The 17,494-nt window shown below is 20.9% G+C and overlaps 5 protein-coding genes across 5 annotated transcripts; 4 read left to right on the forward strand and 1 right to left on the reverse strand.

Moving 5' to 3' along the window:
• Window positions 1–2,532: 2,532 nt before the first annotated feature.
• Window positions 2,533–3,317, forward strand: PY17X_0928700 (circumsporozoite-related antigen; the record flags this gene model as incomplete). Its single annotated transcript, XM_719622.1, has 2 exons — window positions 2,533–2,653; window positions 2,929–3,317. 2 exons carry the CDS (start codon window positions 2,533–2,535, stop codon window positions 3,315–3,317), a joined length of 510 nt encoding a protein of 169 aa, XP_724715.1.
• Window positions 3,318–4,288: 971 nt separating this feature from the next.
• PY17X_0928800 (uncharacterized protein) lies at window positions 4,289–5,839 on the forward strand (the record flags this gene model as incomplete). Its single annotated transcript, XM_719071.1, has 1 exon — window positions 4,289–5,839. The coding sequence occupies one exon, from the start codon at window positions 4,289–4,291 to the stop codon at window positions 5,837–5,839; it is 1,551 nt and encodes a 516-aa protein (XP_724164.1).
• A 271-nt stretch (window positions 5,840–6,110) lies between these two features.
• PY17X_0928900 (WD repeat-containing protein, putative) lies at window positions 6,111–7,876 on the reverse strand (the record flags this gene model as incomplete). Its single annotated transcript, XM_719072.1, has 2 exons — window positions 6,111–7,612; window positions 7,717–7,876. 2 exons carry the CDS (start codon window positions 7,874–7,876, stop codon window positions 6,111–6,113), a joined length of 1,662 nt encoding a protein of 553 aa, XP_724165.1.
• A 2,972-nt stretch (window positions 7,877–10,848) lies between these two features.
• PY17X_0929000 (tyrosine kinase-like protein, putative) lies at window positions 10,849–15,503 on the forward strand (the record flags this gene model as incomplete). Its single annotated transcript, XM_022956028.2, has 2 exons — window positions 10,849–11,941; window positions 12,121–15,503. The coding sequence occupies 2 exons, from the start codon at window positions 10,849–10,851 to the stop codon at window positions 15,501–15,503; spliced, it is 4,476 nt and encodes a 1,491-aa protein (XP_022812222.2).
• A 563-nt stretch (window positions 15,504–16,066) lies between these two features.
• Window positions 16,067–16,955, forward strand: PY17X_0929100 (conserved protein, unknown function; the record flags this gene model as incomplete). The annotated part of the gene is made up of 2 exons (XM_022956029.1): window positions 16,067–16,267; window positions 16,692–16,955. The coding sequence occupies 2 exons, from the start codon at window positions 16,067–16,069 to the stop codon at window positions 16,953–16,955; spliced, it is 465 nt and encodes a 154-aa protein (XP_022812223.1).
• Between the last annotated feature and the right edge of the window lie 539 nt (window positions 16,956–17,494).

The following is a 17,494-nucleotide window of genomic DNA, read 5'->3' on the forward strand; positions in this document are numbered from 1 at the left end:
ATTTCCCCATATATCTATGTGTGATTATAAATTCTTATATATATATATCGATTTTTGTGAAAATATTATTTCAACGATTATATTATGTTGATATATTTATTATATATGTAACACAGATATAAAATCCTGATACAAAAGTGTATTAGTTAACTGTATTGTTAAATTTTGTTTTCATGATAAAAAATATATAAGCTTATATATTACCATTATTATATTCCCTCTTTTATTTAATATTGTAAAAAAAAAAAAAAAAAAAAGAGGAAAATAAAATATTAAATGTTTTAAGCTATGTGAAAGGCCAAAATATTTTCATTTAAAGGCTATACATAAAAATATATTTAATAACTTTTGAAATAATAGAAATTCATTATCCGTTATAATTTTTTAAATTATGTTATTTTATGAAAGCACTTTACATTAAAAAAACGATATAGCTATACATTATATATCTATAACTTTTACATATATTTTCAAAATTTTAGAACGATTTTCCTATAAAATTATTTTTATATGTTAAGATTTTTTAATATTTCTCATTACCCATACTTCAAAAATGTAGCACAAAACATTTAATATAAATAAAATGATTTTTAAAATTTAAAAATAACCATTTTTTTCATAATTCATATATGATACAACAGCCATTTTGTCACTATATCTTTATAGTTAGTTTTAAATATAGTTATGTATAGATTAATATATATTTTTTTGTTTGACTTTTATTATATTTACGATTTTGCTACACATTTGGATATGCAATATACAACATACATGTATTAAGTTTTCTATGAGTTAATTTTTATTTTGCCTTTTCTGAAAATATATGTATTTTTTCTCATTATATTTTCATATAAATTTTTTTTTTAGCATAATTAAAAAATATAAAAGACATATTTTACTTCGAAAATATTGCAACACATTATTAAAAATAATACCTTATAATATTTTATGCGTTCTTATTTCATACCCCATATATATATATATATGTATGAATTATATATATTATCATAAAATTTAATGGACATACAATTTTTACTTATTAATAATACAGATAATAAGTGATATTGCATATGGTCACAAACCCGAGTAATAAAATTCAATTATTTATAATTCCAATGCAAACAATAATAAAAGTTTTAAAACTTCATTTTGTATGACCATGTTGTCAATAATATTTATTTTGGTACACATTTTTTAGATTATTTTTTGAACAGTTTAATACAAAATATATTTAAAGATGTTAGGCATATATACATTTTCCTATTAACGATTATTTTGTTTTCAATATTTTTTTTTATAAAAAGATAAATATAATTTTTGCCCAATTATGTTTCATGCATATTAATAATTTTCTACAACCATCTTTTATAGTATACTTTGAAAAGAAGGAAATGTTTAACAAAATAAAACTTAATAAAAAAATGTTTATAAATGTGAACAAAAATATAAATATATATCCTTTTTATTTAAAGAAAAAAGTCATTTTTAATTTCATTATTAAAATGAAATAATCCACATAAAAATAAAAATCATAAATTATTTTTATGTTGGTCCTTCCTGTTCATAGCCTAATATAAAAATTAAGAATATAATAATATTATTCGCTCTTTAGAATTTCACATATATAATAGCGAATATAAATATATAAAAATATGATTACGAAGCTAAGTAATAGTTATAATGGTCATATATAATTATATTGTTAATAGTTATATATATATATATTAGTACAATTTTAATGAAAACAAATATATAATATGATTCGAACATGAAATAACAGCTAATATAATATATTGCCACTTTTCTGTGTATACCTCTATGCATGCATCTATTGTTTTTTAATATATAAAAAAATAATTAGTACATGAATAACAAATAATTCATAAGAAAAATACATCAAAATAATAACCAGCTATATTTTTTTTGTACGAAGAATGGTTAAATAACTTAAAAAAAATTGTTGTATTTCAAAATATTTATTCGTGGTTAGTATATATTAACAAGCGCATTTTATATGTATACAAATATGGGTTATAATAAATTCGAAAAAAAAATGTTTATTAAAACTTAGCCGTTTAAGCTATTTATTTATAAATCGCTATAACCTAAAACCACAAGTATAAAATTAATACAAGATATAATTATATATGCGTAATTAAATCATATATGATATATTATAGTGCACATATGGCACTATATTTTCTAAAAAAATTATATTTTAATATAGTTAGCGAGATTTAAAAAATAATTATTTTATTGGATAAATTTATAGCATAGATTATTATCTCTATATAGAAAAAAATATTAAAAAAATATTTTTATAATCTTTTATAAATTTTAATTTTTATTATTAATTTTGTATGAAAATAATATTTATATTTTTCTAGAATTTAAATTTTTAATAAAATATTATTAATTCAATAATAATTAAAAATTTATTTTATTAATTCAATTATAATCCAATATAAGCATATAATTTAAGATTTTCTTCAAAGTATATATCTTTATTTTAATCTTAAACTTTTCTTGAAAATGAAAATCAATATAGCTTCAATTATTTTTATTATCTTTTCTCTTTGCCTTGTTAATGATGCTTATGGAAAAAACAAGTATGGTAAAAATGGCAAATATGGCTCCCAAAATGTTATTAAGAGTAAGTTGATTTAAAGTAATATATACTAATTTAAGTATCCATATATACATGTTTATACTTTTGAGTTATACGTAATGTATAATACTAAACTTGTATTTAATATTTTAAAAAACAAAAAGAGGGGGGAGATGCTTATTATTACATGCTCACATTAATCTCTTCGTTCATCCATTACTTGTTTATAGCCCACTAAACACATTTATTTACCTGCTTATTTATTTATTATTTATTTATTATTTATTTATTATTTACTCACTTTTTAATAATTTGTTTAGAACACGGAGAACCCGTAATTAATGTACAAGACTTAATTAGCGACATGGTTAGGAAAGAAGAAGAAATTGTTAAATTGACAAAAAATAAAAAATCTTTAAGAAAAATAAACGTAGCTCTTGCCACAGCATTAAGTGTTGTATCAGCAATATTACTTGGAGGTGCTGGATTAGTTATGTACAATACTGAAAAGGGAAGACGCCCATTTCAAATTGGCAAATCAAAAAAGGGAGGATCTGCAATGGCTCGAGACTCTTCCTTTCCAATGAATGAGGAATCACCCTTAGGTTTTTCACCCGAAGAAATGGAAGCAGTTGCTTCTAAGTTCAGAGAAAGTATGTTAAAAGATGGAGTGCCTGCACCATCTAACACCCCAAATGTTCAAAACTGAAGTAATTGGATTTTAGTATCATAAAAAGTTTCGACTCTAAATAAATTGAATTTCCGAATAATATAAATTTTTAAAAATTTCATTAGAATTATAAACATAATATAAAATGTTCTGAACGATTATATATTATGTTCTTTTCTTAGAAATATACTATGAAAATAATTGAATTTATATTATAAGTTTTTTTTTTTTTTTTTTTATTATCCCATGGCATAATACATGCCTTTGTTCTACTTGTTAATTTTTTTTTTTATTATTTCATGATCCATAGTTATTGTAATTATATGCACATCTTTTTATTGTGCAATGTGTATGTAAGATGTAAGCGTTACCCCTTTACTAAGGTCATGCGATGAATTAAACTTTCTGTATTAATGGAGTCAAAATATTATTTTTAAAAATTAAAAATTAAAAATCAATAAAATAAAGGCCAATGAAGTCAAGGCCAATGAAGTAAAAGCCAATGAAATAAAAGCCAATGAAATAAAAGCCAATGAAATAAAAGCCAATAAAATAAAAGCCAATAAAATAAAACCCAGCTTTTTTTAAAATATTATATATCTCTAACTTTATGAGAATAAAAACGGTTGTATTCATCCGAAAAAAGTAGTATAAATACACATATTATTGTGTACATACATAATAATATGTATAAATTTGTGTTCCTTTTATAAGTTTCGTATTTTTAATAAAAAACATATGAACAATGTTAATGCTTGAGGAATGAATGTGTTTTTTTAAAAAGCGATCAAATTAAAAAAATTAAAAAAAATATATACACAACTATGTTATGACCACAAACAATAAAAATAAACAAAATAAATTAGCTAGCAAATAAATACATTAGCTAGTAAATAATTGCGGATTCATATATAGGGGGTATTTACCCTTTTATATATTTTGTAGAAAATATGAAATAATAATAATTTTTTTTTTTTTTTTTTTGTATTGAAAAAATAAATGTATGAAATATGTCGAATAACTCTTTATTATTGAAGGCTTTTATATTTGGATCACCATTTGGTATTTTATTATTCACCGAACTAAATAGAATTAAACATATTAAAGAAGATGAAAAATTAAACAAAAGTATATTTTTAAAAACATTTCATAAAAGTAACATAATAAAAAATGATGAACCAGTTAGCACAGATCGATATAAACAGGATACAAATTTTAAGGAAAATGATGATGAAGCATTGAACTATTTTTATGGAAAATCATGGGGGTATACAACAGATTATGAAATAGATATAAGTTTAAATAGTGGTGATTTAATTTTTATAAAACATGATTTAGATAATGTAAATTTTTTAAAAAAAATGTTACTAAAAGTTAATAGATATTTTCAAAATAATTATGATTATGATGAAATAGGAATAATCTTAAAAAAACATAACATTAGCTATGTGTATATACAAAATTTTTTAAATAAAAAAGAAAATTTTTTGAGATATTCTCATTTTTTACAAAAATATAAACCTTTTGTTGTTTCTTTAAGAAGGTTTATAAGTAGTGATGAACAAATAAAAAAAAAATTACATGAAAATATATTAGAAAGCATAGAAAAAAACAAAGCAAATAATTATAACCATTCTATATTTTTAAATATATTATATAATATTTTTAAAAGAAAATCATATAATAAAAAATATATCTCTGAAAATTCCTGTCTTTGTAATGATTATATTACTTGCAAACAAATTAATTCAAACATAGATACAAATAATTTGATTAATTTACTTCTTTTTAGATCCTTTAATTTGTTTTTTTATTTTACAATGTTCATAAAGGATGAAAGTTTAAAGAAAGGTCAAACACGCAATCTTTATATTAATAAAATTTGCAATAAAAAAAATGACACACTACAAAATAATAATATAAGTGAAATAGATTCAAATTTTATAAAAAGTCAAAAAGAAGCTTTATCATTATATCAATTCCCATTAAACTCCTTGACATTATTTAAATTTATTGAAAAAGATTATGAACTAATGAATAAAGAAAAAAGTTTTATTTACGAACAGCCAAAAGATGAAACATTAAAAGAAATAAATCAATATCTTTCTGTATTGATAGAGAATGAATATACCTTGATGGATTCCAATGAATATATGGAGAATGTGATAAAAAGAGAAGGAAACGTAAAAAATAAAAATAAACATATACACGATGCAAAATATTCAAATAACATAAACAGTTTTTATACACATCACTTCTTTGTGAACAAAATAAGTTCATTTTTTGAAAAATTATATTTAAAATTAAAAAGGCGAGTTACTACAAGTTATCATGTTTACGAAATATATAAGAAAACACATTTATTGCCTTCAGTGAATTATTATAATTTTCCTACATCATGTTTTTTATGTTTAAAAGATTTTTATAAACCTCTAAATAAACAATGTTTAGTTAGCGATCATTTTAATATATCAAAATTATCAAATTTATTTCACGTAAGACAAGAAGAAACTGAAAAATTGCAAAAGAAATTTTATCAGTTTAATAAAGTTCCTAAATAATAAAAATATTTAATTACATTTTTATATTTACACATATTTCATACTTTTATTTTATGCAAAAATTTTTAATTTTTTGTTAATATCATTATATTGGTTGATATATTTTTCAAAATTTTATATATCCAAATATTCATAAATAAAATGAAAATCAAATGAGAAGATATGGAATATATCACTTATTTATATACAAAAATACACATGTATGCATATATATATATATATATGTGTGCCCACATTTTGACATAGACATGTTTTATTATGTTTTTATGGATCAAATAAATGAATTCGGAATAGATAATAAACAGGGAATACCATCATCTCCACCTATTATAATATTGCAAATTTCTACTTCATTTGGATTTATATTTTTGGAATTATATATATAAATACATTCTATACAATTAATTCCTCCTTTTTTACAGCCTCCAAAACCCCATAATATATCATCATTTGTTTTTTTATATTGATTATTGTTTTTTTCAATTACATGAAAATTATTATCTGTATTTAATTCATTACTTGCATTTAAAATTTGTTTGGCTTGTTTTGTTAATTCATTTTTTGAGCAATCAGAAAAATTTAATAGAAATAAATTTCCAAAAGCTGTTCCAACTAAAATTAAATGATTCCCAACATATTTTGCTGACAATATAGGTTCATTGATATATACCTTTTTTAAATAATTATTCAAACTAGAACATATTCCTTGAATTTCAAATTGATAGCAATAACCATCAGCTGAACATGAAATAATATAAGTTCGATTTTTTAAATTATATGTTATAATACAATTAATGCTAGCTGTATGTATTTTTTTGCAACTAACATATTTATGGAAAATTCGAAAATCTCTAATTTTGATTACACCATCTCGTTGTCCTCCTGTTATTATTAAAGGAATTTTATCATCGTTTAAATCTAAATGATTATTATTATTATTATTATAAAATAAATTATCTGAATTTATAGTATTGACATTTTTTTCTTTCCATAATCTTTCTCTTTTTTGTTCACTTTTATTCAAAATTTGTTTGTTATATTTATCTTCACTTTCTAGTGGATGTGATTCATTTTTATCTGCATCAAACATTTCAGATTTATCAGACACTTCATATTTATCAGACATAACAGGGACATTAATATTTTCACATCCGTTCTTATATAAATAAAAATAGTTTAAAGCACCTACATTACCAGTGTGGGTATTTGGGGCGTTTAAAATTTCTTGTGAAGTTTCTACATCAAAAACACATATAGTACCATTTTTATCAGCAGATATAATTTTATCTTGCAACCACAAAAAGCTAGTTATTGGATATGAATGGCTACCTTTATATATGGATAGTTCACGAAATTTTTTTATATCAAAAATTTTTAATGTTTTATCATAACTACTAGTAATACATTTTTCGCTTTGTTTATTAAATTTCATATCACTAATTGTTGAATGGTGTGCGTATATTTCTTTACATGTAATTGTATTACTAGATGCTTTAAATTTTACTTCTTTAACTTTTTTTTCTTGTTCTATATATTCTGAACAATTCATAATTTTATTTATTTTTGGAGCTTTGCATGCATATGTGGTATTCCATAAACACATTTTTCCATCTAATCCACCCGAAAGAATTTCATTCCTTTTTGTAAAAAATACTTTATTTACCCAATCAAAATGACCGCATTTTTTATGATAAAGTTCTTTTTCAGTTGACAATTTTTTTAGGTTGTGTATTCGTATGGAGTGGTCAGCACTTCCTGTAGCCATATAGGTTCCTATAATAATAATAAAAATAAAATAAAAAAAAAAAAAATAAATAAATAAATAAGTAAGTAAAGATATTATGTTGAAATAAATGATACAACTTTTTATTTCTTACCGCTTTCATCTATGGAAAGAGAAAGAATTGTCTTATCATGCGCATATTCATAGAAAAAGGAAAAATCAGGCCCATTTTTTAAATTTTTGTTTTTTAAATTCGCTAAATTCAAGTTTATGTTATCAAAACATGTATTAAATGTTTTTACATTAATATTCATTGAGAAAAATGTTTAATATTGTATAGATAACTTAGTAAACAATAAGAGCTATTCCTGGGTAGGTAATTTTCTCGATTTATTTTTTATTTTATTTTTTATATGTTAAGATATAGCCATATCCCGTGCACATATATATATATGCAATGTCCTTAGAATAAATTGCTAAAAACTTTTATTTAAACACTATGAATAATTGACTACAATTCACGTCGTTTATTTTAATTGCAAAAGGATATTCCTCACTAATTATTATTTTTTTTTACTTTTTTTATATTGTCTTATCATTATAGCTAGTTTAAGACAAAATTTAATTATTTTTAAAATAATTATTTATCGCTAATTTTTAAACAAGTTATTATTAGAATTAATTCTTATCAGTTGAAGATCAACTTGAAAATTATAAGGATTGTGTGTATGGATATGAATTAACATAAACATTAAGCTGAACATGTATATATAAAATAAAGTCTTTAAAAATATGATTAATTATATTTATTTGAATTTTAATTTGTATATAAAAGACATAAATTAAAGTTAATATAAGGAAGACATTATTTTCACATACCCTTTTTGTAAAAAAAAAAAAAAAAAAAAAAAAAAACGATTAACAAATTAGTTATATTGCACCACTTCCTTAACTCCAAATATTAAAATTTCATATACTATATAATATTGAAAAATTTAGATTTTTTTTTGTATAAGAATACTTAAATTAGTTCTATATAGAGAAAGGGTTTTTCAATATAGTAAGAATACAAATATATCTAAGTTTATATGCTACTTAATTTGTCATTTATTAGTATGTATATATACATATATATTTTTTTTTTTTTTACACGCACACACATATTTTTATTAAAAATCACATTTTTTGCAACCTTATACATAAATGATATATATTTCAATTAAGTTTGTTCAATTAATATTTAAATGTAATATATACAAAAAATATAACAATTCCTTTAATACCAAAATAAAATTTCCAAGAGTTATAAACACATTTTTATCATTAATTTTTTTTAAATACACAAGTATGCGGTGTTTTACATATATATAATATATTTTTATATATTTTGTAATCGCACTAGGGTTTTCTTTTAGTTGCAAATATCAATATTCTCTTTTAGATAGAATGTGTGTATAGATTTTTTCTTGTGTTTTTTAAATAAGAACAAAAAGGTCCTTTAATATTCATTATATAAATGAGACTCGAATAATATTTAAACATTTTCTTGTCTAGAGATATAAAACATTGGGAATAATAAAAAAAAAATGTTTATAACTATTTTTTTCAAATGTATATATATTAAAAAAAAACCTAGTTTTTTAAAAGGGCATATTAAATGTTCTCAATTTATTATTATAAAAAAAAATACAAAATATATGCACATATTATTAGCATATTTATTCTTGTGAATATATCATATCAGTTTAATATTGTGTAAAAGTGTATATAAGTATAAATAAGTTATGTTTTAGTCATATAATTATTCTTAATTATATATTTCATTGTTTTTTTTTTTTTTTTCATCTTATAAATCGTATTAATATATCTTCGATTATTTTATTTTGATTATAATACATTATATGTATGTCCTTTGCGCTAAGTTTGTTCGATATTTTATCTTTTAATATTTTTGAACATAATTTTACATTAAAAATTTTTAAGATAAAGTTATTTGTATTTTTTTTTTTTTATATACACATGTATGCATATATATACAAACGTGCTTTAAGTATCCAGACTTGTGTATTAATAAGCATACACTGCACATAAATGTGCAAATGTATGCTTTTTTGATTTAAAAAAAACTCGTATTTTAATATTTATTATTATTTTTTTTTAAAGATGATTAAAAAATATAAGTATCAGGCATCAACTTATTGGGCAGAAAAATACATAATACAATTCTTCTTTAGGGTAATAAGTCAAATAAAAAAAAAAAAATACAAAAATAAATCTCCTCAAAAAAAAAGTTAAAAAGAACAATTGTTTGAGGGAATAGGAGTAATACAAATAAAGAAAAATTCTTATTAAAAAAAAAATAAAATAATAAATTATTACACAATTACTAGTTTAAAAAAACAATGAATGAAAATTGTTAAATTAGGAAAATGAACTTGGTTATTAACATACGTGAAAGTAATTGGCTTTTTAGAATTGGTGTTAAACCAAAAAAAGAAAAAAGAAGAAAAGAAATAAATATAAATAAAATAAGATAAAATTAAATATAATATTGTATATTAATAATATTTTTCCTCCCCCCCTTAAAAAGGAGGACATTTTCCTAATTCATATATATACATACATATATTCATAAGTTGTTTTTTTTTTTTATTTTTTTTTACACACACTTTAAAGAATATATATTTGTATTGATAACATATAAATATTTAGGATTATGATACATTTATAAATTGCTAATTAATGGGGTTTTTTAATTTATAATGAGAGAGATACACAAATGACTTGCTAATTAATAGACGTTCTTAAATTATAATAAGAACGAATAAAATGTATTTTTTAAGATATTAATTGTCTTACTAAATTTGAAACTTTATATATTTTTTTTTTTTTTCACAGTACATACATTGTATATTTCCTTATGTATGTATATATTCAATTATGTTTATAGTATTAATTGTGTCCATAAGTTGTATACACTTTTATTCGTGTTAATCTTTGTACTTTTTCCAAACTTTTATAACCCTCATTATTTTCATTATTATTTTGTTTTTGTTTATACACTTATAATATTTTATTTCGTTTTAAAGAGATAATATATACTTTTTGGTAATGTTTCATCTTATTTCTAAATATTAGGATGTATTGATACTACTACTAGTAATACTCTTGTATTCGTTTATATTTTACTTTTATTTTTTTTTTTTGTTTAAAAGTGTTTATTCCACTGTATTTTTGACAATATTTTTTTCTTTCCAATTTTATTATTTTATCCGATTTTCCTAAAATGAACAATAAATATTATCCCATAAAAGAGACTAATGTTGAAAAGGGGGTAATAAATGTATTTAAAAAAAAAATCGAACAAAAAAAACAAGAATATTTGAGGTTTAATTTACCAAAAGGTTATCAAAATAAAAAGCTAGAAAATGTGAATAATGGAACAAAAAATATTACCATGGCTAGCCATGATAATAATAAAGTTGGTAATATAATCGAAAATATAAATGCAAATAATAATAAAAAAAAAATTATATATATAGAAACATGTGACACACACGATAAATATGTATTAAATATAGATGATGAAGAAAATCAAATAAATAACATAGATTTGGACACAAAATATAAATCTGATACTCTTTACAAAAAGGGAATATCATATACTGAAGAAAATTGTGATGAATCGATTCATATACCATTACAAATATTATCAAATCGATATGATTATAATGATGTTGTTCAAGCAACTAATAATTTTTCTGAAGAAAATAAAATAGCTAAAGGAGGAAATGGAATAGTATATAGAGGAATATTAAAAAGTTGCATTAATGTAGCTATTAAGGTTTTAAAAAAAAATGAAAATAATGGATTTGAAAATGAACTAATAATTATGAGCAGATATAGACACAATAATATTTTATCATTATTAGGTTATGCTATGAATACAAATTATTTTTATTTAATTTATGAATATGTGAGTTTAGGAGATTTAAGAACACTTTTATTTAATCATTATTATTTTTATAATTCAAAAAATAAAGAAAATAATGATTTTAATAATTTATCAAATATTAAATTAAATAATTATAATAATATTCCAAAGAATAAATATATAAATTCCTTAAATAATTATACAAAACCCTCTAATTTATCTGAAAATCAACCACCACTTTTTCTATCTTTTAGTACCAGAATAAATATATTAGTACAAATTATAAATGTGCTTTGCTATTTACACACATCCTCTCCAATAGTATATCACAGAGACTTAAAATCAGCCAACATTTTGATCGATGAAAAATTTAATGCCAAATTAGGTGATTTTGGCCTCTCTTTTATTTACATAAATAATAATAACATTTTTAATTTAACTGGTGGTAAGTAGAAATAGAAAAATTGTCGAAATTTTGTCTTATATTTTTTAATGCATATAAATTTTTCTTTAAATCATTACACAAATTAGCAATTCACTATAGTTCTTACATCCCCATCTTTTGTATTCCCTCCATTTGTTGTATTTCCCCCATCTTTTGTATTCCCTCCATCTTTTGTATAGGCACGCCTGGGTATGCTGACCCATACTATATATCAACCCATGAAATAAATGAACAGACAGAAATATACTCCTTTGGAGCATTAATATTAGAAATGTTAGTATCTAAATCACCAGCTATACATGTAGGAAAAAATTATAGTTGTATTTATGCTCAAAACGGAAAATGCCCAATATATTGTCATAGAGATAAAAATGATAATGATGATAACGTATTTGACTACTTAATTAATCATATAAATATAAATGATTATAAATCTATTTATTCAATTTTAGATTATAGTGTTAATTTTCCAGATTTTTTAGTTGAGAAATTAACAAAATTATCTTTTTTGTGTTTGAATCCAAATATAAAAAGTCGACCTTCATCAAAATTAGTAAATTTAATATTATTGGAAATACAAAAAGAATGTGATTTTTTTGTAAAAAAACAAGAATTTTATATGAAAAAAATTAATAATGTAAATATATATTTTGATGAATATGAAAGAGAATCATATAATAATTCGATTATTAATGATTGGGATGAAAAAGATGCAGAAAAAAAACAACAGAAAAAAAAAAATACACACACTATTGATACTACAATATATAAAAATGAAAATAAAACAAATATAGATTATCAAAGAAAAATTAAAAATTATAATAATTATATTAAACAAATTAAAGAAATAAATTATAATAGTATAAATCAACTTTTTCTTAATTTTGTTAATTCAATATTTGGAAATACACGAATTTATAATTTAAATAAAAATATGTACAAATTTTTTTTTTCAGAAAATGTTCAGAAAATTAAAGACATACAAAAAATAGTTACTAATTATAATGATATAAATAATACAACTATATTTAATAATACAAGTTCATATAATTATATATATTTTAAATATAATACTATTAATAATTTAACAAATATAAGGGATGTATATTTTGATAAATTATATGGAGATATGTTTAATAAAAATTATATTTTTAATTCATTTTCATTTAATTTAATGAATTGTTATTTTCTTAAATTTATTCATGATTGTCTAAAAAATAATACCCTGAATTATTCAAATAACAATTTAATATTAAAAAATGAATTTAATAAAAATATGGTTGCAAAGATTGGAAAAACTCATGTTAGTGGAAATTTACATAATTATAATAAATACAATGACAAATTTTATAACCTTAATTTTGTTGACAATTATGAGGAAAAAGATAAGCAATATATGAACAATAATATATGCTTGGAAAAAAAAATCGAAAAAAAAATCGAAAAAATAAATATGCCTATGAAATGTCTTAGTAATAATGTTGTAAATATAAAAGGAGAAATTAATATAACGAAAAATAAATATAGCAATAATATATCTAATTGTTTTATACCTCAAGATCAAAATTATATTTTTAAAACATCAAAAAAAAATAATGAAAATTTATATATTCATCATAATGTTCCTGAAAATGTAACGCCAAATATATTATTTAATTTGTCTCCAATAAAAAATGAGAATAATAGTGGTACATCTAGTTATGATCATAATTATCAAAGAAGAAATATGGTTTCTTCGAGAAAATGTGGTAATTCTATAAATATAAAAAATGATTCTCAAAATGTTAATGGATGTACTAACAGTTGTAATCATGAAGGAATTATGAATAAAACCCCAATTGTTAATAAATATGATAGAAATTATGAAGATCGAAATTGTGAAGGTAGAAATTATGAAGATCGAAATTGTGAAGGTAGAAATTATGAAGATCGAAATTGTGAAGGTAGAAATTATGAAGATCGAAATTGTGAAGGTAGAAATTATGAAGATCGAAATTGTGAAGATCGAAATTGTGATCATAAAAGTAATAACTCAAATTTATTTTTTAATAATAATTTAAATCATGAAGAAAATAAAAAAGAAAAAACTGAGAGTAGCGATGCCAGCAATAATATTTCATGTATTAACAATTACGACCATTTAACATGCTTATATAATATTCATCATATACAAGAAGAAAAAAATATTCCAAAAAAATTAGCATCAAATAAATGGTCATTGAAAAGAAATTGCAGAGATAATACTCCTAAAATGATTTTTAATATACAAGGAAATAATGAAAACTTAAAAGATACATGTATAAGTAATAAAAAAAAAATAATGAGAATAGATTTATCTTCTAATAATGAAAAAATAACAGTAACACACAAATATAACACACCAACAAAGAAAAAAGAAAACAACAATACAAAATATACTAATCTTATAAAATTCGGAAATGAAAATAATAATAATAATCTTAATGAAAATAGTGGATATAATCAAGAAAAGGAAAGTTTTTTTTTTTCAAAGAATCATAATATTTTTAAAAAAGAAAGTGGTAATGGTTTGCCTGAAAAAACACCATCACCAATAATGATGAATATAAAACATAATAATATTGTATATGTATCAAATTTATTAAATTATATTAATTTTGAAAAAAATAAATATACTTTTGATTCTAATACATTTTCATGGTTTAATAGTCATATATTTGAAATGGTAATTGGTGAAAATAAAATTATCTCAGACATAACTTTTTTAGATATTTTATACGAATTTAATATTTTTGATTTTAAAAAATTAAATATACCTATTTATGAAGATGAAAAGAAATATATTTTAAGAGGAAAATGGTCCAACCCCGAAAATGGTTTAAAAGGTGGTTTAAAAGATGGATTGGGAAATGGTTTGGAAAATGGTTTGGGAAATGACTTAAAAAATGGTTTGGAAAATGACTTAAAAAATGGTTTGGAAAATGACTTAAAAAATGGTTTAACTTGTGTTAATTTACAAAAAAACTTTTTTTTTGAAATAGCAGTACATCATGATAATATAAAAAATGCACACACCATTTTTTTACTAAAATCTAATCAATCAAAAGAATGTATAAATAATGAAAATGGTGTTATTAAAAAAAAAATATGGATTTCAGATTATATTGGTAGAAGAAATGAATTTATAGAAAAAATCCTCAAAAAATCAATTTCAAATATTTTATATGAATGTATAAGTAGAAAACATTGTCTCTTCTTATTAGAAGTACAAATGAAAACTTTAAATAAACCAACATGTTATGATAATAAGGTTATGGAAAATTTTTATTATTATTATTTTGAATATAATATCAAAGTTGTATGTAATAGTGAAAATTGTATATTTTCAAATAATTATATACTCTATAAAAATAATACATATTCTTATAGTTTACCGAACAATATATTATCATTACTTGTATTTTCTGAAGATAAGGTTATGAATAAAATATCCCATTACAAAAATTCATTAGCTACAACACAAAGGGTTCATTTTCCTTTGTATCCATTTTTTGTAAATATTAATTTTTACAACGAAAAGTAAATATCATCAAATGATTTGCTTATTCGTTTATTATTTATTGGCCCAAAAAAAAATTTACTCAAAAAAAACTATATACGAATTAATCCGCGAATTTTTCATATTTTACAAAATCAACCAACATATTATATTCCTATATGTTTATATAATCTTGAAAAAATTACTATATAAAAAGTATAAACAAAATATATAAATGTGATGATCACATTCCCCTATTTTGAATAATTAATAATATTTATTAATACATGTGTGCGTCGCAATGGCGGCAAATATGCTATATGATATGTGCCTATATATAACGTTTACAATATAACACATACATGTAGCATTTTCCCGTATTTTAGTTGTTATAATATAGAAAGATATATTTTTTTCTTTTTTGTTAGTGATTTATTCATTTATTTTCTTTAAATTTTTTTTTATTAATTTTTTTTTTTTCACTTTTTTTAGTAACCTAACATTTACAATTCATTTGATTATATAAACATATTTAAATAATGAGTTATAAAAATTTATTATTTTTTTTTTTTTTTTTTTTTTTTCCTAATATTTAAAAATATACAAATATGTATAAATTCCCATGTTTTAGAGATAAAACTTGGATGAAAGAAAATGGGGGAAATATTAATTACCCAAATGAATTTTTTAATGTGGATTTTTGTCCTGAATTTTTAAAAAATTATGAGCATATAATTAATTTCCAAGAAAAAATTGACCAAATCATAAAACAAATTAAATCAGCATTATTTCGCCAAGCTATATATAAGGTAAAATAAGGAAAATAAAAAGCTTAGTTGGAAAATATTATTATATTGTCCTTTTCTTCATTTTGTTGTTTATAATTGATTATGAACATATGCCTATAACCTTTCATGTTTGTTTTGGCATAATTTATAGTTATTTATTTGTGTGTATAAATATTATATATGTCTATATGGAATAAATTTATTGTTGAGTTTTATTGCATATGAAATAAAGTCCCTTTTAGTAAAAAATAATCAAATAAATGTGCATATAAAATAATATTGCTATTTAAGATAATAGTTTAATAATAATACTCGCCCTTATGCATTTTTTATTTTTCTAACCATTAACATGTCAAATAAAAGTCTGTCACTACGTATCACTGCGCATTACTCTTATTACGTATCACTACTCATAATTTCCTTACATTTTTCTCCTTAACCGAAGATACAAAATATTGAGGTCTTAGCAATGAATGAATGCAAAGAAGACAGAGTTTTGGAAAACATAAAACCTATGGTTGGATATGAAAAATTCAAAATAACCAAGAGCACTGTTTTACGTGATGAATTATGGACAATAAAAAGATGTAATCAAAATTTTTTATATTGGGTTCGTTATTACGAGCAAGATAAAAATGGATATTCATTATCAATTATGCCCATGCATATAAAAAATATTTTTAATTTTTTTAAATATTACTATTTTTAAAAGGGGACAGAAAAAGAAGAAAAGAGATATAATAAGCTACTCTTCTTTTTACCAATGTTTAATATTTTGCCGTTTCATTTATTTCGTTTTTTCACTTATTTCGTTTTTTCACTTATTTCGTTTTTTCACTTATTTCGTTTTTTCATTTATTTCGTTTTTGCTATTTATTTCGTTTTTGCTATTTATTTCGTTTTTGCTATTTATTTCGTTTTTATTATTTATTTCATTTTTTATCTTTGCTTTCCCTGCATTATTACAGTTAAACAACTCCCCCCTTTTACAACAATTGTGTACTATGTATTGTTTTATTTATTATCATAACATTTTAAGATCAACTTTTAAAAAAAATATTGTTTAAAAATATATCACTATTATAGTACAATTTCCAATTTGTGTTATATATTACATTAAGGAATGGGACATGATATAATCTTAATTTATTATATGAGAAAAAATATATAATTATGTATGTGTATTAACAAAAATTTAAGTCATATTTTTGAAACTTAAAATATACTGATATATAAATAATTTAATTA

Source organism: Plasmodium yoelii, assembly GCF_900002385.2.
Source record: "Plasmodium yoelii strain 17X genome assembly, chromosome: 9".
Lineage (NCBI taxonomy): Eukaryota > Apicomplexa > Aconoidasida > Haemosporida > Plasmodiidae > Plasmodium > Plasmodium yoelii.